The 20,933-nt window shown below is 36.8% G+C and overlaps 1 protein-coding gene, 1 long non-coding RNA gene and 1 pseudogene across 2 annotated transcripts in view; all 3 read left to right on the top strand.

The window, feature by feature from the left end:
* LOC143662471 (uncharacterized) overlaps window positions 1-19,552 on the top strand; it is a 165,275-nt gene extending 145,723 nt beyond the window's left edge. The window contains exon 7 of the long non-coding RNA XR_013165334.1: window positions 19,443-19,552. This is a non-coding gene — a long non-coding RNA (uncharacterized LOC143662471). The remainder of the gene's footprint in view (window positions 1-19,442) is intronic.
* Window positions 3,868-4,795, top strand: LOC143662462 (olfactory receptor 2H1-like). The gene is given in 2 exon segments (XM_077136098.1): window positions 3,868-4,046; window positions 4,048-4,795. Coding segments are annotated over 2 exon segments (927 nt in total).
* On the top strand, window positions 14,600-16,935 carry LOC143662470 (zinc finger and BTB domain-containing protein 1 pseudogene; annotated as a pseudogene).
* Window positions 19,553-20,933: the final 1,381 nt, after the last annotated feature.

Raw genomic sequence — 20,933 nt, 5'->3', positions numbered from 1 at the left:
TAATTACTTACAAGGATAGAAAGCCCCAGGGATCTCCTAAGAATTCCAGTTCACTCTGTGCTCCTTATGCTTTTTCTGTCTATTACAAATTCTGATTGTACCTTTGTGGTCTGCTTCCTAAGTCTGCATGATGCCATGTATTTAATGGGGCAGACAGTGTGGAAAAGACTGAGATGAGACCTCAAATCCAGAAACAGGTTGTGGTCACCAGACACATAGGCTTAGGTTTCTCCCATCTCTGCTGCTGATCTGCTTTCCATACCAGGTAAGCTGCTTACATTTCTGGGCTGCAAATGTTACAAAATGAAAATGGAAAAGATCAGACATTTATAAGTTCAGAAGCATACACTTACCTTGGAATAGATGTGAAATTATATTAAGTTCTGTGGAAGTTCTTGGAGCAAGATATATTTAACATGCACAAGTTATCATTGTGCCTTTTTGGGCCTTAGAATTCTGAACTGTAAAATTAATTGTAGATTTTTGCATTAAAACACATAGCCACACATCCAAAACATTCATAAATATTTTTATGACTGAATTTCAGAAATTTTATTGTATACTGTTTCATTTAACATATTACAGCAGTAGACTTTAAATCCTACATTTGGAAAAGCATGAAGGTGGATTTTTTAGTAAAATATTTTAAAATATAAACCCAGAGTTTAATTTTTCCATATATATTCTCAGTTAGAAACGGTCAGTTTTAATGAAGCTATTTATTACTAAATACTATTCAGGCATATTTAGAATTGAAATCTATATGTTGATCTATTCATTAACCACTACTTAATAAATCATTAAAAGTTTCTAGTGTCATGATCTGTTGAGAATAGAAATAAAAGAGGTAGGAGAGAGAGAGAGAGAGAAAGAGAAAGAGAGAAATAGAGATTGTGTTGATTTTTTACTATAACCATTAGAATGGAATGGGTGGCTTCTGCCATGTTTCTAGTGGATTGCTATGTCTGGGAAAATTTAACAACTAGTTAGGAACAAATTTAATATTCTGTTTTTATACTAAAATAAAAGTCAAACTGATTACAAGTTTAGGCATAGAAAAGGAAACTAAAAACAAAGTAGCTAAAAGTAAAGATAAAATTTTACCTAAACTATTTGACAGGCAATAATGAAGATACTGTGCAAGATAAATTTAATTTTGAATAAAGGAAAATATCTGAGAAGAAAGAGCAGCAAATGATATTAAAATATGTTTATTTAAGCAGAGCATTTTTGTGGGCCACATTTAAACAAAAACAGATTAAATAAAGGTAATTTATAACAATATCTTGCAAAGTAATCACAAAAGGATAAACATATCAACTTAAAAAAGAGACAGCACAAGGAAAAATTTCAGTGCAGAAGAATTTGCAAATAAAGAGTAAATTCAAAAGAATGCGTAAATAATGAATGTGCCAGTTAAATCAACAATGAGGTACCTGCCTCTCTTTAACTTACCAAATGGAAAGAAAGAAAAACCAATGATCATCAGTGATGTTGCAAGTAAAATAAAAAACTCTCCCAGGTACATTTATGGTTTTGTGAGATCCTTGATGGAAAGCAACCTGAATGCATGAACCAAAATAAGTGCACTACTATTTATAATGAAAAATGTAGTCACAGATACATATGTGAATTTTGCACATAACTATTCATTTCAGCATTGATTTAGGTTTGCAAAAATATTGGAAGCCTATATTCAAATTAAGAGGAAAAGTATTTGTAAGCTTTACCTAGATGGAATGTTATGAAACTTTAAATGTCACTGGCTTGAATTTACTTTTATTTAAATAAGGAAGTACTAAACCCATAGTATTTTAAAAACAAAATCACAGATGGACAGCCTGAAAATTTTTGCCCAAATTCCACAATTTAGTACTATATCACACTATAAGCCAGGCTAGGTAGGTAAACTAAATAAATGCAACTGTAGAAACTGAGAAAACTGAACATATAGCACAGCCTGAGGAGAGAGAATGAACATTGTTTAATTAATTCAGGGATACCTTGCAGAGGAAAAAATAAAATGAGTTCAGGAAAATAATCTTGAGAAGTTAAAACAGAGAAGCTGAGTTCATGCAATGTAACTGCAGTGCACACTCACTTCTGCTTTCCCCACACATGCCAGCAATTTTTGCTGATACACTTTTTTTGTATGCTGTATGGTAGGGTCACATTTCATTATTTTTCCACGTGAGTATCCCATTATTGCAACACCATTTGTTGAAATTTTGTTTGTCTTGTTTGTGTTTGTTTGTTTTTGGAAGTACATGGACTAGGAATTGAACCAGGGTCTCCTGCATGGCAGGTGATAATTCTACCACTGAACTACCCTTGCACAACTTGCTGATACACTTTTATAGCAAGATTGTTGCTTTTTGAAACTTTTGCCTATGTGTGAAATGATTCTCCTCTGGTTCTTGCATCTTCGAACATTATCTTCTATTATAATACCCTGTTGTTTTCCTTTGTAGAATTTACTGTATGAAATTGTTGACTTTTATGATTTATTTATTTGATCACTTATTTACTTGATTTTTCTGTCTTTAGGGCCTGTGAAATCTATAAAATCAGGAATTTCCTTTTTCTCATTCAAGTGCACGCTAAAATCACAGCATAATGCCTGGCATATGGAAGACAATGAATAAATAAGAATGAAAGTGTTATTGAACACAGATACTACCAAGTAGCATTCTTTAAATTTTTGCCTTGTTTAACTACTTTCATAATATAATTTTAACACTTTATGACTCAAATTTTTTACTTAGCAGCATAATTTGAGCCTACATTGTTATTTATTTCCTCTAAATTATTTAAACATTCCTGAAGAGAGCAAATTAATATACCATGAAAACTTCATCTAAACCAATGTCCAAAGGCAGTATTTACCTAATGTCTTTGTGTCACCTTTACTTCCTGGTCATAAAGCAAAGCCTTAAATAATTATAGATTTCATAGTTTTGAAATTATTTTTCATTTCAATTTTTAAAAGATGTTCTTTGGTTGATATTTTTTATTATACTGAATTGATTATTGAGAGTAAAAATAACGAATATTTGTAGGGGGAAAATTAGATAAAAAGCATGATAATTCTGTTCTACTAGTCTTAGTAATGCTTAGTGTCCTGTGATAAAAGTTAGTAGACACTATTATAACTTTATCCCTTTTAACAGTAAAGTTATTAGAAGTTATTAGAACTCTTTTGTAGATGAGAATAGTGACTAGATTTTTAAGTTGTTTACTGAAAGAAATTTAAATGAACTTACTTGTGGTAAGAGAATCAACTTAGGTTTGCATTATTAAAAAGCTGCCATGTCTCCAATGCCAAGGTGCTTCTTCACCACTCAAAGAATGACGTTACTACAGGGTCTCATTTTGATTCTGTGTAACCAGTCACTGTGAGCAGATGTCCTTGTGTGTGGGATTATCTCATTATACATGTCCCCATTAATATGGTAAAATATTGTAAAGTAATACTCTCTTACTCTTGGGGAAAATATATTGCAAAAATAAAACTTGAGGTTAGCATTTTATTATAAGTATTATATAAAAGATACAACATATTTGACTGAAAGAAAAACCTAGGAAGAATATGCCAAGTGATCTAAAGTAATCAGGAGGATTTGGCTGGAGGTACTGAGATTACAGATTTTAGAGATAGATTCCAAGGGTTAGTATTTTACTAATGCTTTTTCAGTGTAAACAATATGAAAGAGAGATTATATCATATTGGCTTAAGTTAAGAGAAACTTTTCACATATTCTGTGCCTGGAAAGATAATGTTGCCCTCTCTAAGCAAATATCAGCAGAGCCTTTCTACAAATTCAGTTTATACAATGTTTCTTGTAATTATGTCCAAACCCAATAGGAATGACCAATGAAAGTTTCCCAGTTGGCTTCATCCTTCTTGGCTTCTCTGAATGGCCCCAGCTAGAGATGTTTCTCTTCTGGATTGCCATAATTTTCTACACCATGATCATCTTGGGAAATATGACCATCATCTTGCTCTTTTGCATAGACCCTCACCTCTATACACCCATGTACTTCTTTAAGCAATCTTTCCTTTGTGGAGCTCTGCTTTACCACAACCAGTGTGCCTCAGATGTTGTCAAACTTTTGGGGGCCAGATAAGACTATCACCTATGCAGGCTGTGTCATCCAACTCTTTGTATTCCTCTGTCTGGGTCCTACAGAAGGCGTCTTGCTGGTGGTGATGACCTTTGACCACTATGTGGCTGTCTGCCACCCACTACGCTACACCATCATTATGCACCCCCTTCTCTGTCAGAAGCTGGTAATCATGGCCTGGCTCTCTGGCCTGGTGGAAATGCTCATCCAATGCCCCACCACACTCCTGCTTCCCTTCTGTGCCCACCACCGGGTGGATGACTTTCTCTGTGAGGTCCCTGCACTCATACTTCTGGCCTGTGGAGACACGTATTACAATGAGTGGCAGATGACCATCTCTGCTGTCATTCTCACCATCATACCAGTGGGGTTGATTCTAACTTCCTATGGTTACATAGCTCAAGCCATCGGAAAAATCAAATCAGAGGAGGGAAGGCAGAAGGCCATTGCCACCTGCTCCTCCCACCTTCTTGTAGTCTTCATGTTTTATGGGACAGTGGCAATGGCTTACATAGACCCTAAGGGCAACTTTGCTTCAAAATATGGCAAATTCTTCACCTTCTTCTATTCCGTGGTCACGCCATTGTTGAACCCTCTCATCTATACATTGAGGAACAAAGAAATAAAAGATGCTCTGCAAAGACTATTGAGGAAGGAGATCAGCATATGATAAAACAGATAATTTTTCTTTTGAGTAAGAAAAGGGACTTGGAAATTTTTGCATCAATCCATATTCTCTTAAAGAGTCCAAGGATAGCCTTTCAAATGCCTCTATGAATATGTGAATTTCGCTCAAATATGGTTTATTATTATTTAACATATCATTTTATTAGAAAATAAAACAGTGTAAAATCACATTGTCTGGCATTTAATAAATTCTCGATGTGTATTTCATTATGGGAAAATGATCGTTGCAGAGTTCACTTTTGAATAACATAACATTTCTCAAGCAACATAACAGCAATAAGATAAACATCACAGACCTAGTAAATAAATAGATTTTGAATTATATTATTTGATTTTTAAAATAAAATAATAGAAAGAACTGTGTGTCATGGGTTCTTTTATTCAAGACTGAAAAGAAGGTAATTACTCTGGAATTTCTTAACTGCTTTGTATATGTGAAAAAATTTAATTTTTAATTTGACTTTAATAATGAAAACTAAAATACCAAGAAGACAGTTTGTAGGCACTTTTTTAGTGCTTTAATCTCCCTGTATTTGGAATTTTCAGAAGATGACATCACCGCAACGTGATGCTTCTGAAATAATTTAATCCAAATGAAATGTAGGAACTCACCATTTGAGACAAATAAATCTCTAAATTTATCCCAAATCTCATTTCATCTCCATAGAATTAAATATATGCTAAACAGTTAGTGATTTTTTCTGTTAAAAAATAAAGGTCATATTAAATTAACTCAAAACTTGTGTAAAATTTCTAATTACTTTATGAATTCTCTGTGTTATTTCCATTGTTAGGAAATTGTAGAGCTATAACTCTGCTTAAATCTAAGGAAATTTTTGATATGGGACTCAGATATGAAGGACATGTAACAATTTTGCTTAATAAATTGAGCTGGAAATTTTAATTAAGATTCATTAAACCTCTTCTTGACCCTTGTTTTGTAAAAGTACCAATAGTACTTACAAGAATAAGACATCCATTTCCTGATTTGTCACACATTTTAGATGATTATGAGATGACATTATAAAAAATTGGTTATGACAAGCATCTGGGTGGCAGTGATGTAAAAATGTATTGAATCCAGATGGCTTAATGCTAGAGCTAGAAGTAATACTATTGAATTGAGATGCTGGTAATCAGGATAAGTAAGAGGATACTGAGCAAACAACGATAGACTATCAGTTGTACCTTAATGCACAGCACAGAATTTTTTTGGCATAAAGTCTAATCCATGTGCTTTGTGACTCTCTAAGGCACATATATTCTACATATGGGGTCAGTACTCCGAGATTCTTTGGAATTTAGGACATCATCTCCATTTTCACATGTGCTCCTATGACAGGGAAAGAGAGGCCTGTAAAACCAAACAAAACCAGATAATTAAATTATTGTTCCTGGACATTATGCACTCTGCTTCCTATTATGTTTCATTGACCAGCAGATGGCCATTTCTAACTTTAACTGGGCAGAGTTCTACAATCCTTCATATGTCTCTGAAAGTAGAACAGAAGTGTGTATCAGTGAATGCCTATCACATGAATATAGGTGTTTTTTGACATAAGTGTAGCACCTACAACACAAAGAGGGATGAAAGGACTCAGCCAAAGACTTGGAGAGGGTGTGGAGTGAAGAAAAAGGTGGTCTCCCCAATGTCCTCCAAAGGGCATTTGGAGAGAGGCAGGCCTCTGCATAGGCCCTTGGAAAGGGTGGGACTGCTGATATCTAAAGCCCTGAAAATAAATCACTCCCAGACCTTGAAATCGAATGGAATTTGCCTTGTGCATTTTTGAACAGTAGATTTCTGCTTTAGCAGAAGCCAGGAAGCACCTTTCCTCAGAGTTTTGAATGTCACCTCTGAGATCCTAGGTTCTGGTTATTCCATCTCTGTTGTTTGATTTCCTAGGCACAGGTATAGAAACAATGTCTTCCTACAATATTACCTGTGGGTTAGCTCAGGCTTTCTTTTTCACCTTTTTGGGCATCCAGCTTCTAAAACCAGCACCTTGCATTAATTTCCCTATGTTTGAAAAATAATCTATCATTCTACTATGGCATTTGTTAAGATGAAATAGGGAAGGCAAATCCAAGTAACCTGATGAAACTTGAGAAAGACAGCCTCTGTGCAAGGAGGCAGAGCTTTAATATCAGCCAATTAGAAATAGACCACTTACGAGTATCTGTCCACCAGAAAAAAAACAAAGCAATGTAGCTTAGATATTCAATCATAAATATTTTCCTCATTTGCTTTTGCCTGTGCTTTATATAAGCAGCCCCTTTCAACACACAGTAAAGCTCTTCACCAACTTTTTTTTGTGCTTCCTAAATTATTTCTTACCCATAGACTTCAAGAAAATTTAAAAGTTGCATCATTCTCATGTTTCTTATAATCTGTGATAATAATATATTATACTATTATTTATACATAACTATATGACATTATAAACCATGTAAAGATAGAGTTTTTTTTTTTGCACTATTCTGTTATCTATCCCCTCATTCAAGAATGGGTATTCAATGAAATTATATTAAATACTTTGCTGAAAAATGTAGACAGCATGTTCTATCATACATTGATTTTTTACCTCTGTATTTAATGTTGAAATGTAATCTAATGATTGAAGCTTTTCAATGGCATAAGACCTTCCATAGGAGTTTTTACTGTTACTTTTTTCTTACATAACCCTCTACTGTGTGAGTCTTGTGATTTTGACCTCTAAGAGACTGTTGTGTTTTTAAACTTCTTCAATATACCTTAAGGTACAGCCTTAAGGGTGTACGTAAAAATTAAATTTACTCTGACAACTATCACATTATATTTTAAGTGCACTTTTACACTGTACATATTTGGCTGAGATTAAATGTAATAACATGTTTTCCCTTTATACATATTTCCAATTGCAGGAATAGAAATGAAGTACATAGAACTAAGTCAAGACACATGTATAAAAAATTCTGTGTGAAATAAATGCATGCATGGAAATCAGCTGTTTTGAATGCTTTCATTAAAACATTCATCATGTCCATTAATAAATAGTGACTGATTCTTAACAAAGTTCTTTTTGGGTTTCAAAATATATTTTATTCCCATTAAAACAGAAATACCATACTAACTCTTGACATCTCATAAATTGGCTTTAAAACCACTGCTTTCCCAACGTTTGGAAAGATAAGTGGGTTTCCTTAGATTTTCTTGACTTATCAGAGGATTTAGATTAGTCTGATGATGTCATCACTTCTCTCTTGCATCTGCTAAATTTGTTCAGATATCAACTAATATTTAGGGACACATGTTTAGCTAGCAATGCAATGATTCACCAAATTCATTTTCCAAAATAACCATACTGTATTATTCAAAGTTGCCAAGTACCATCTGAGAAACTGCTACAGATTGTTGGAGACTAAAGAGAAATAAGAACTAGATGGAATGTGGGATCCTGGATGGGATTCTGAAACAGAAAAAGGACATTAGTAGTAAAGCATAAAATGTTTATTTCCTGGTTCTGATTTCTGTACTGTGAATACATAGCATGCTGATTTTAAGTGACTATGAGTGAGGAAATCAATGAAATGCTGAACAAATTTTACAACTTTCCTATAGTCTAAAAGTAGTTCAAAATAAATGATACAATTCAGCATAGGATTATGTTTGTGATCAGGATTATGCAGTTATTGGAAAGAGCCACTAAGGGCTCTGGAGTGCAGGTAATTATCTATTTATTACTGTTTAAGGCTATTACACTACTGGATTTGAAAGTATTTCCTTTGTGATAATCATTTGAGCTCTAAGTTTTTGGTTCAGCACTTTTATGTATTATCTTTTATAATAAAAAGATTAAAAGCCATTTATATGGCAATGTCTCTACCTGAAGCCATTCTGTTGCCTCTGTCCTTAACTTACAAATGTCAATTAGTGGGCAGGCCATGGTGGCTCAGCAGGCACAGTTCCTGCCTGCCATGCCCAAGGCTTGGGTTCAAATTCTGGTGCCTGCCCATGCAGAAAAAGTCAATTAGCTTCCTAAAATCCTTTTAAATTAATCCTTGGCTGTGGAAAACTGGCACAGTAACTTTTAACTGATGTCCTTGCAAATGTGTCAGTTGATCTCTAGCAGGTGAAGCTTTTCCTTTGCCCATTTTGCACAAATTCAGAGTCTGTGAGCCCAAGAATGGCAGGATATTATTCCTATCTTGTATCTACCACTTCTTTGACACCAGGAATATGAAACTTGGGAGATAGAGATTTCTACTTACATGATGTATTAGTTAGGGTTCTCTAGAGAAACAGAATCAACAGGGAACACTTGCAAATATAAAATTTATAAAAGTTTCTCATGTGACCACAGGAACTCAGATTCCAAAATCCACAGGGCAGGCTCTGAAGCCGATGACTCCAATGGATGGTCTGGATGAACTCCACAGGAGAGACTCACCAGCTGAAGCAGGAATGGGACCTGTCTCCTCTGAGTCCTCCCTAAAAGGCTTCCTGTGATTAGATTAAGCATCACTCATTGTAGAAGACATTCCCCTTTGGCTGATTACAAATGGAATCAGCTGTGGATGCAACTGATATGATCATGATCTAATTCTATGAAATGTCCTCATTGCAACATACAGGCCAGCACTTTCCTCACCAGATAAACAGATTCCACAACCTGGCCAAGTTGACATATGTCCCTGGCCATGACATATGGTATTATGTTTAAGTAAAATTTATTAACAGAAATTATTTAGCAATTTAAAATGTTCATATAAGTGAAAAAGATTTATGACATTTTAATAAAATAGATTTTATCATGAAAGGGAGTACTATATATCCATTTCAATAATTGCTAATATGGTTTAATGATATCTTAAATATTCTTGCTAAAATTACAACAGAAAAATAAAGAGCATATTAAACATTTAAGGTAAATCTTACAGAAATTAACTATAAATAAATGTGATAAAACAAATAATTCTTTCTCTTGTGTGGTAACATTTTGGATAATTTTTTTCAATTAGTTTATAAAATGAAAGTCTGAAAGTTGCTTAAGAAAGATATTAAGAAAATAAAATTCTACTATTTGCTAATTGCAAAAATATATCTGGATAAAAACAAGAAAGAAAATGTAGTCAAATTATCTTTTAGCAGCACATCAAATATTTTGCACATAGGTTTTTACATAGTTTCATTGTATTTTTGAACTACTTCTACTGTATTTGTAATGTATAAATGAGTTATGGCTTATAAAGCACTATACCTGGTAGAAATGATAGCTTTGAAGAATACAATGATGAGATTACAATAGTTCATACCCCCCCACTTTCTCTAATACATAACCTGTTAAGGGCATAGTGTTCCTGGAAACCTTCCTACTTAACCAATGTGGCTGATACCGTGATGATTCAAGGAGTATGAACAAGTGTGCTGGTTTGAAAGGATGTTTATACCCTAGAAATGCCATGTTTTAATCTAAATCTCATTTCTTAAAAGCAGAATAATTCCTATTCAATATTGTATATTTGTAACTGTAATCAGATCATCTCCCTGGAGATGTGATTTAATCAAGAGTGGTTGTTAAACTGGATTAGGTGATGACATGTCTCCACCCATTTGGGTGGGTCTTGATAAGTTTCTGGAGTCCTATAAAAGGAGAAACACTTTGAAGAATGAAAGAGATTCAGAGAGAGCAGAGAATGCTGCATTACCATGAAGCAGAGAGTCCAAGAGCCAGTGACCTTTGGAGATGAAGAAGGAAAATGCCTCCTGGGGAGCTTCATGAAATTGGAAGCCAGGAGAAGAAGCTAGCAGATGATGCTGTGTCCACCATGTGTCCTTCCAGATGAGAGAGGAACCCTGACCGTGTTCACCATGTGCCTTTCCAGATGAGAGAGAAAATGTGACTGTGTTCACCATGTGCCCTTCCACTTGAGAGAGAAACCTTAAACTTCATTGGCCTTGTTGAACCAAGGTATCTTTCCTTGGATGCCTTTGAATGGACATTGCTATAGACTTGTTGTAATTGGGACATTTTCTCAGCCTTAGAACTGTAAACTAGCAACTTATTAAATTCCCCTTTTTAAAAGCCATTCTGTTTCTGGTATATTGCATTCTGGCAACTGGCAAACTAGAATAAAAGTAACCCAATTAATATGTTAAACTGCTCCTGTATTGTCTGACTCATTCTTACATGATCTGAATGTCAACAATGAGTCCTTATTTGAATGATTGAGCTAATAGAGAAAATGGTGCAGAGCATAATAACTAACACAGAAAACCACGGGCCAAGATAGAATTCAACTATAGGATTACATTTAATATTTACACAAAGAAAGGAACTCAGGCACAAAGCACTTAAGTGATTTGCCTAAAGCAGTAAACAGTAGAGTTGGCCAATGTCTGTCACATAGGAAGGCATGTGGCTGGCATCTGTTGGTTCCTGGTTCCATGGTCTTTAACTTCTGATTCCAGTGGCTTTCTCTTTAGGCATCTGTGGGTTCTGACCTGACTGATCTGAGACAAAACCCTGGGTTTCATCTCTCAGCTTAGTACTGCCTGGGGCTTGAGTTTTATTCTCTTCAGTTTCTAGCTATTTCTGTGAGTTCTTGCTTAACACCCAGGTACATCTGTTGGCACTCTAAGCCTCTCCAAATGTCTGCATCTATGTTGACTCTGAAGCAATTGTGCTTTTTCCCAAGTGTCTCCCCTTCTAAAGAACACCAGTAAACTACTCAAGAATCACCATGAATGGGTGAAGTCATATCTCCATCTAATCAAATGTCAGATCCACAGTTGGGCATGTCACATTTCCATGGATGTAATCTAATGAAAAGTTCACACCTACAATGGAGTGGCTCGATCTCCATGAAAACAATCTAATCAAAAGTTTCACCTTAAACCAGAGGCCTGCCTCTGCAAGATTGGATCAGTAAAATAACATGGCTTGTCTGGGGTATATAATCAGTTTCAAGCAATGCAAGATTTATTTTAGTTTCCTAACTGCAAAAACATATAAAATATAATCGGTTGGCTTAAACAGCAAGAACTTATTTTTTTTAATGATTTTGAGGCTAAGAGAAATCCAAAATTGAGGCACCAATAAGGCAATGCTCTCTCCTCCAAAGACCGTGGTATTCTCAGGCTGGTTTTCTGTAGTCCTTGGTTCTTGAATTTTCTGTCATATGACAATGCAATGATGATGTACTTTCATTTCTCCTCTGGTATCTGTGATATCTGGCTTTTTTCTGTGATTTTTTCTTTATAAAATCTCCAGTGGTAGAATTAAGGCCCAACCTCATACAGTGGACCACACCTTCACTAATAATAACTTCTGTAAGAGATCCTATTTAGAATGGGTTCACATCCATAGGAATAGATTAAGATTAATAAATACTTTTTTTCTGGAAACATAATTCAATCCTCCAAAATGCTCATTACAAAGACAGGTCAGCAAACTAAATAAGTAAGGAAGAAAAATATATAAGGCTCAGGTACAATTACAAATGGCTAGAACCTAAGGCATAAGTTATTTATTGAATCAAGAGGAATTCCTGGTAACTGTGCCTAGAAAATCCAGAGTAATACTAAGGAGCCAGAGTTTAAAGTACAGTTCTTAATCTCAAGGAGCAACAAAAATGCACAGTAACATCCTCAGGAAATCTCGGTTCTAAGAAGTCCCTCCCTCCTTCTTAGCTTCTTGTCATTGCTTAGAAGAAAGTAAACTATGGCACAGAAAAAGATAAGTGAAATGTCCAAGGCCACTTAGTACAGAAATAACAAAGTCAAGGTCCAATTCCAATTGTTTTAAATCAAAGCAACAGGTTTTAACACCACTCTAAATTGCCTGTGAATTTTAGGACATAGGAGTTCAAATATAAACACCAATTAAGCATGACTAGAGAAAACTCAAACATATAAAACAATCACTTTAAGGGCAGACCATCACTTAATGGTGACCTCTCCACTTTCTCAATGGTTTCTATTCTCTTTCACACTCAAGGACTATCCTTCGGAATACCTTTCTATTTTATATGTATCAATAATTTTCTCTGTATTGATTGTTCCCTTGAATATATTAACCTCTGAAATATCTTAGAATAAAAGAGAGAATAAACCTGCTCTAGCTTTCAAAATTTTTGTGTGCTACCTCAGCATCTATTGGCTAAGCTACTTGCCTCTACAGTGAAATTTGGCATGGTTAAGGAACATTTCCCAGCTCTGGGCCAAAAATCCTTCCAGAAGTCATATGTGCATCTGCCGCCATGAAAAACACCACTCACATAACACCCCAAATCTGCAGCTGTTCCCAAGTGATAAACTAATGAATCCCACTGGTCTTGGATCCCCTGTCCTCTTCTTTTCCCACAGTTTTGTTTGAAACTAAACAGTCCTTGATTCCCACCAGAAATCTGAAAACCCCCAGCACTGGACCTCCATAAAAGGGAAAACTTACAAGCCCCTCTTACTCTCCCTGTGTGCTCCCCATCTGCTGGGTGAATCACCTGAGCTGATGATATCTGCATCAACCCCTCAAAGCACTCCACTCTTTCTCTGGGTTCTGTGACTTAACAAACTATGTTTTCTCAAGTATTATGGCCTCAGACTCCCCTTGTGTCTAACCTGGCTTCCATACAGACTCAAGTTTAAAATGAAACTTAATTTGAAACAAAACACCACTGATAAATGCCCTTCCAGTTATGGTCTCATTCCTCTGCTCCCATTTACAAAAAAAGGAAATCACTCAAAAACATCATTTAGATGGTCCCACGTGGCCGTGCGCCTGGTACCCGGTGAACGGAGGCCACTGGGGCCAGGGTGTGCGTGCGTGCGTACGTGCGCACCCGCTGGCCTGAGTGACAGGGTGGGGGTCTGCACGCGCTGCTTCGGACGCTGCTGTTGTCGCCACGGACCCCAGTCGTGACTTTCTAGGCGGAAGTGTGGGAACGAGCCTCAGCGTTACTGGCTCCTACACACAACCGCGTGACCCGGGGACTTTCCCCAGGGCGTGCAAAAGCACAGGCGCCCTCTCATTTCTGTAGTGAGGGTGGGGGCTGGGAGGGATGCGCCCGCTTATTCGCTAGGAGAGGGGTTGGGGCAGGGAGCCAGGGAAGCTTAGCCGCGGGAGCCTGGAAGGGGAGGCGTGTTGGGCTGGGTGGGGCATGGCGGGGGAAGTGACTCAGGGCCAGAGGCGGACAGACCCATGGAAGGCAGGGTGGGGGGAGCGCAAAGAGTGGGCGACCTCAAACGGACCTGTCGCGGAAGGGACAGGGCGAGGGTGCCGGCGCCCCCGGAACAACAAGGGCTTATGGCGAGGGAGGGCCGAGCCGCTGGGCCCTACGGTGAAGGCGTTTGACATCTGGAACAGTAGGAAAGCAGCATCCTGCCCTTGGGGAGTCGGGAGGAGCTCAGTCCCATTCAGCTGTGCAAACAAGAGGACGTCCCAAGCCTACCCTTGGGAGAGGAGCGAGAGGGGTGGTCAAGCCACCGCCACCGCGCCAGCCCCTGCGGTGCGGGTTGCGCCAGTCTCCCCAGAGCCCGACGCAGAAACTTGTTGCAACAAACAGGTGACCGCGGCTGCCCCTAGCAGCCAGCGGCTGAGTGGGTGGGCAGGCGAGAGGGAGGGGAAGGCTGGTGGACGCCGCAGCGAACTGTGGACAGACCCGGAGTCGCCGCGTAAGCGGAGCCGGCTCAGTGCGGTGCGGCAGGCGCGGCAGTGCGGCAGCGGAAGTCCTTTGTTGCAGCGCAGTCCGTGGCAGAGCCAGAGCCTCTCCGCGCAGCCAAGCCGGAGAGCTGCGCGCCGCCGCCACTGCAGCTCGCGGCCCCTTCGCCTCAGTCCGCCTTTCTCGCAGCTGGTTTGCTTTAAACTCCCTAAAATCTCTACAGCCCTGGTCGTTGCTGTGGCCGGTCTCTAATTAATAGAAGATGGCAAAGCCCAGCCACAGCAGCTACGTCCTTCAGCATCTAAACAATCAAAGGGAATGGGGTTTTCTCTGTGACTGTTGTATTGCAATTGACGACATTTACTTTCAAGCATGTAAGGCAGTTCTAGCTGCTTGTAGCTCCTATTTTAGAATGTTTTTCATGAACCATCAGCATAGTACTGCACAACTGAATCTCAGCAACATGAAAATTAGTGCTGAGTGTTTTGATCTCATTTTGCGGTTTATGTACTTAGGAAAAATTATGACCGCTCCCTCTAGTTTTGAGCAGTTTAAAGTGGCAATGAACTACTTACAGCTACACAATGTTCCAGACTGCTTAGAAGACATACAGGATGCAGACTGTTCTAGTTCAAAATGTTCATCTTCTGCTTCCAGCAAACAGAACAGTAAAATGATATTTGGGATAAGAATGTATGAAGACACTGCTAGAAATGGCAATGAAGCAAATAGGTGGTGTGCAGAGCCAAGTTCAACAGTAAATACACCACATAATAGAGAGGCTGATGAAAAGTCTTTACAATTAGGTAATTTTCCTGAATCATTATTTGATGTGTGCAAAAAAGTTCTGTGTCCAAATTATCTACTCCAAAAGAACGCGTGTCACGGCGCTTTGGACAGAGCTTTACATGTGGTAGCTGTGGATTTGGCTTTAGCTGTGAAAAATTATTAGATGAGCATGTGCTAACCTGTACTAACAGCCATTCATATCAAAATACAAGAGCCTATCACAGAATAGTAGATATCAGAGATGGAAAACACAGTAACATCAAAGCTGAATTTGGTGAAAAGGATTCTTCTAAAACATTTTCTGCACAAATGGACAAATACAGAGGAGACACAAACCAGGCTGCTGATGATTCAGCCTCAACCACTGGAAGCAGAAAAAGTGTCACAGTATAATCAGAAACAGCCAGTGAAGAGAAAAGCACAGCTGCTGAGACAAAAAGAATCATTATCAAGATGGAGCCAGAAGATATTCCTACAGATGAACTGAAAGACTTTAACATTATTAAAGTTACTGATAAAGAGTGTAATGAATCCACTGACAGTCATGAATTAGAAGATGAACCTGAAGAGCCATTTTATAGATATTATGTTGAAGAAGATGTCAGTATTAAAAAAAGTGGTAGGAAAACTCTAAAACCACAGATGTTAATAAGTACTGATGAAAGAGGTGGTTTAGAAAATATGAGGCCCCCTAATAACAGTAGTCCAGTACAAGAGGATGCTGAAAATGCATCCTGTGAACTATGTGGACTCATAATAATGGAGGAGGACCTGTCATCTCATTATTTAGCCAAGCACATTGAAAATATCTGTGCATGTGGTAAATGTGGACAAATAACTTGTGAAGGGCAGACAACTTCAGGAACATGCTCAGAGATGTGGAGAACCCCAAGATTTGACAATGAATGGATTAGGAAATGCTGAGGAGAAAATGGACATGGAAGAGAATCCTGATGAGCAGTCTGAAATAAGAGATATGTTTGTTGAAATGTTGGATGATTTTAGGGACAGTCATTTCCAGATAAACAACATCCAGAAAAAGCAGTTGTTTAAATATTCTGCTTGTCCATTTCAATGTCCTAATTGTGGCCAACATTTTGAAACTGAAAACTTAGTGGTTGAACATATGTCCAGCTGCCTAGACCAAGATATGTTTAAGAGTGCCATTATGGAAGAAAATGAAAGAGATCACAGATGAAAGCATTTTTGTAATCTCTGTGGAAAAGGATTTTATCAGCGGTGCCACTTAAGAGAACACTATACTGTTCATACTGAGGAAAAACAGTTTGTTTGTCAGACATGTGGAAAGCAATTTTTAAGAGAATGTCAATTGCGACTGCACAATGATATGCACAAAGGCATGGCCAGGTATGTCTGTTCCATTTGTGATCAAGGAAACTTCAGAAAACATGACCATGTACAGCATATGATTTCTCATTTATCTGCTGGTGAAACTATATGCCAGGTCTGCTTCCAGATATTTCCAAATAATGAACAGTTGGAGCAGCACATGGATGTTCATCTGTACACATGTGTAATATGTGGAGCAAAATTTAATTTGAGAAGATATAACATTATAATGCCAAGCATTTGAAAAGAACATAAGTGATTTTCTACCATACTAATGTTTAGTTGATAGCAGACAAAACACCAAAGCAAAGGATATGAGCTATTTAGTAACTGATTTTATAACATGAATTGTTGGAAAAAAATATCAAGGCTCTTTATCTTTAATATTTTTGTTTAAAATCTTAGTATCTACATTTTAGGAGTTATTAAATGTTTACTATCATTTTGTTGTTTCTTAATAGAATTGTTTTTAGTTTGTCTTAGCTATGATTAAAATTACTTTTAATTGTAGACTACAAGTGGTTGTTACCCCTCAATGACTACTAAACTTCAATTTTTTATTAATAAAGTGATGACTTCACTATTTCTACGTGATTTTTGTTTGTTTATTTGTTATAAAGATGACCTGTTAAATTTTTTTTTGTCCCATTAAATTTTAAGCCCTATATCATTGCGCATTACTGTTTAAATTTTTTTGGTTTAATTTTAAATGATTAGTTATTTGAAGCTATGCCATTTGCTTTTAGTTTAGTTTTTTTTCTTTTTTCTTTTTTATTCAGTTGAATGGTAATTTAGCCACTGTTTATTCCCCTTATTATCAATGAAATTGAGTTCCTTAAATTGACAAGTTGCAGGTTAGGTGCACTGAACCTAACCTTGAAGGTTGACATGGGCTCAGACTTGGCCTGAAAAGATTGATGGACCTGAGGAAATTCCTATAAATGAATATTTCCTATAATTGATAAAATATTATCATTTAGTAATCACATTTAAAACTTATATTAAGTGTAAAACCCAATGACTTTACCCACTCGAGAAATTAGTGGGGATAAGCCATTTTGTTTTGTGATAAATTTAATTATGATAGTTAATTAAAAAGACATTAACTTGTATTCATTTAAAATATATTTTAATTTAAAATATGCTGATTTCTAAAGTGTTAGTTTATCAATTATTCTTGTTTATAAATAGACTTTAACAGTTCTTTAGGAATATGACATCTAGAAAAATGATTTTTCACCTTTAAAATCACATACTTTTGGACTTTACTTTGAGATTTGAGAAAGCTGCCATGTATATTGAAAAATCTAATAAAATAATTATAAATCTCATTGTTCTATAAAAGTAGAGTGCACAAAAATTTTTTACTGTGTTTTATACTACCTAAGATTTGAGAAAATGTGTTGTGGCCAAATGTAGGTATTGCAACACCTTTTTTTTTCTGTAAAGAAATACAAATTTGAGGACTATAAAATAATCACATATAAAAATGAAAAAAAGCATCATTTAAACCATTCTTATCTTGCTCAATTTCTCTCCCTATATTTTCCATTTTGAATATTCTTCAAGCATGATCCCCATTAAAATTGATCTCCTTAGGGTCACACATGTTCTCCGTGTTGTCAAATTCAATGGTCAAATTGAAGTTCTCATTTTAATCCAAAAATAAACTGCATTTGTCATAAGTGATTATGCTCTCTTTTATATACATTCTTGTGTCTGAGGTTTCACTTCTTGTCACCTCATCAGAGTCAAACTGTTATCTCACATGTTTTCTAATTTACCCCAGTTGCCTCAGGGCTCAGTCTTAAACCTTTTATCTTGCCTATGTGATCTCAGCTAATCCTGTCTTTAAATATTCTTTCTATTCTGAGGACTGCCAATGGATTTATTGACATATTTGCATACATAACAGGTATGGCCAATTTATCTTGTCAACAACTAAATTCTCATTCCCACTCATTCAAACCTGCCATTCTTAAACTGTCCAAAATTTCAGAATTTGCAAATTGCATGTTTCTAGTCACTTGGTCCCAAGTCATTGAGTTATTCTTCATTCCATCTTCTCTGAACATGCACCCAATCCATATGACATATCCTGTTTGGCATTATACCAACAATCTGCCACTACTACTCCACCTTCAACTAGCCATCTTCATTTTTTATCTTTGAAGCCCCCCAAATTGTTTTCCTATGTCTACCCCTACTATCTACTCTATTCTCCTCCCTAGATACATAGTAAACTTTTTAAAAGTAATGTTTTAAAAAGGTAAATCTCATCATGTCAAACCTCTACTGAAAACTCTCTGAGGGCATCATATCTCACTCAGAACAAAAACAAAATGTCTCCAAGTGCTGTGATATGATTACAGAGTAGGAAATTGTGCTGGTTTTTTTTTTGCATGATTTGTTCTTGCTCTATCCAGTCCAGTACCTGCTATTATAGGAACACAGAAGTTAGTTTTGTGGTTTTCTCTCACGCTAAGTATTGAATATTATATTCTTTTTCAATAAATGTGCAATCCTCAGCTATTCATATACTCATAGTCAGATTAATGAAGTCCACACATTATTTATTGTTTCTTAGTTTTCAGCAGTACTCAGCACAGGAGATGAAAAGAAGACCTTATATTCCATAAGATAGACAGAGCTGTAAGATAGATTTAAAAAAAGAGCTTGCAGTCTGTTTAGTGCAATTTCAAAAATGAAACATGATTAATATTGAGTGATTTATTTTCCCTGCTATTTGTGGACTGGTATTGTTATAGCATTTCTATAAAAGTGTTAACAGATTTTTTATACCAAATGTTTGCTAGCTTTGGAGGATTTTTTAAAAATCTTTTTGTTTTGTTTAGAGGAAAAAGAGTTGCTTTGAACAATAATATCTGATCCCCACAACAAGGCAGGAAAAAAAGAACAGACAAAACTGATGAACAACAAGGAAAGAAGAAAAGAACAGATGAAAACTTTAATGAATAAATTTTGTTAATGAATAAATTTTGATTGGTAAAAATATCTGCATAGCTAATGAAATATCTCCTCCCCCTCAAGGAACAATAATCTTAATTTCTAATAATTAGTACCCTGAACCTTCTTAGTTTCCAATAATTGGTAATCTTTGATAGTTGATCAAATAGTACATGAAGGAATAGGACCTATATGAGAACTTCTTTGGGAAAATATACATGATGGAAGACCTCTCTATCACTTGGATGGAAGACCTCTAAGCATCACTTAGCAATTTCTCATCAGGTGAGGATGGTGTAAATATCTTTTCAATGCACCCATGATTCCTTCTTTTTGAGGCTGTGGATGAGAGGTTTCAGCATCTGTGGGAATATGGTAATCAAGACTGACACTCCCCTGTCCTGCTCAAGGGTGTGGCATGACTGGGCAGAATATAAGTGTAGAAGGCAGCTCCATAGAAAATTCTGACTACAGTCAAGTCAAAGGAATACATGGCAAAGGCCTTTGTCAAACCTTCAGAAGAGTGCATGTGGTCAATAGTTAACAAGGTGAGAGAGTAGGAGGTGGAGATGATAGATATAGGAATAAGCAACATGAATACACAGCAGATGTACATCAGAGTTTCACACAAGGACGTATCTGCACAAGGATGTATCTGCCAGTCTGAGAGCTGCACAGATCTCTCAGAAAAAAATGGTTGGTGTTGCAAGAGCCAAATTAGGGGATATTCATATGATAGGGATGAGCAGAAAGCCTTCAAGAGATTCACCAAACTAGGCACTGATAACAAGCAACACCTTATGGTTCATTGGGACTGGATACTTAAGAAGGTTACACAGTTCCACATAATGGTCATAGGCCATAAGGTCCAAGAGAAAGAACTCTGAGTGAATAATGGTCAAGTGCAGGAGTATCTGGATGCCACAGGCCACAAAGGAAATTGTCTTCTCTTCAGATACCATGCCTTCAAGGAGATTTGGGAGAGTGGTGCAAAGGAAAATGGTATCCATAATGGCTGGCTGAGCAGGAAATGCATGGGGATCTGAAGGTGGGAGTCTGCCTGAATCAAAAATATCATGACCATATTATCAGTTACAACCATCAATAAAATAGCAAGGATAACTGTAAAGACAATCCCTGCATCCCTGCTCTCCTCTCCAGAAGCCCCAGAAGGATAAAGACTGGGGGTGAAGTTCTATTCTTCATTTCCATGGGCTATGGCAGATCCAGGGGAGCAGTAAGCCACAGAGACAAAAAGGAAAGTGTATGATAGCATATTCAATATGGTAGAAATATATGATGGAGACATCACCAGAGAGAGTACTGGAAGGGATAATATTTTCCAGGGCAGAATAATAGAGAAAAACAAATAGAACAAA

The sequence above is a fragment of the Tamandua tetradactyla genome, chromosome 18 (assembly GCF_023851605.1).
Source record: "Tamandua tetradactyla isolate mTamTet1 chromosome 18, mTamTet1.pri, whole genome shotgun sequence".
Lineage (NCBI taxonomy): Eukaryota > Metazoa > Chordata > Mammalia > Pilosa > Myrmecophagidae > Tamandua > Tamandua tetradactyla.
The sequence above is the reverse complement of the archived record's forward strand: the minus strand, read 5'-3'. Positions and strand labels throughout refer to the sequence as shown.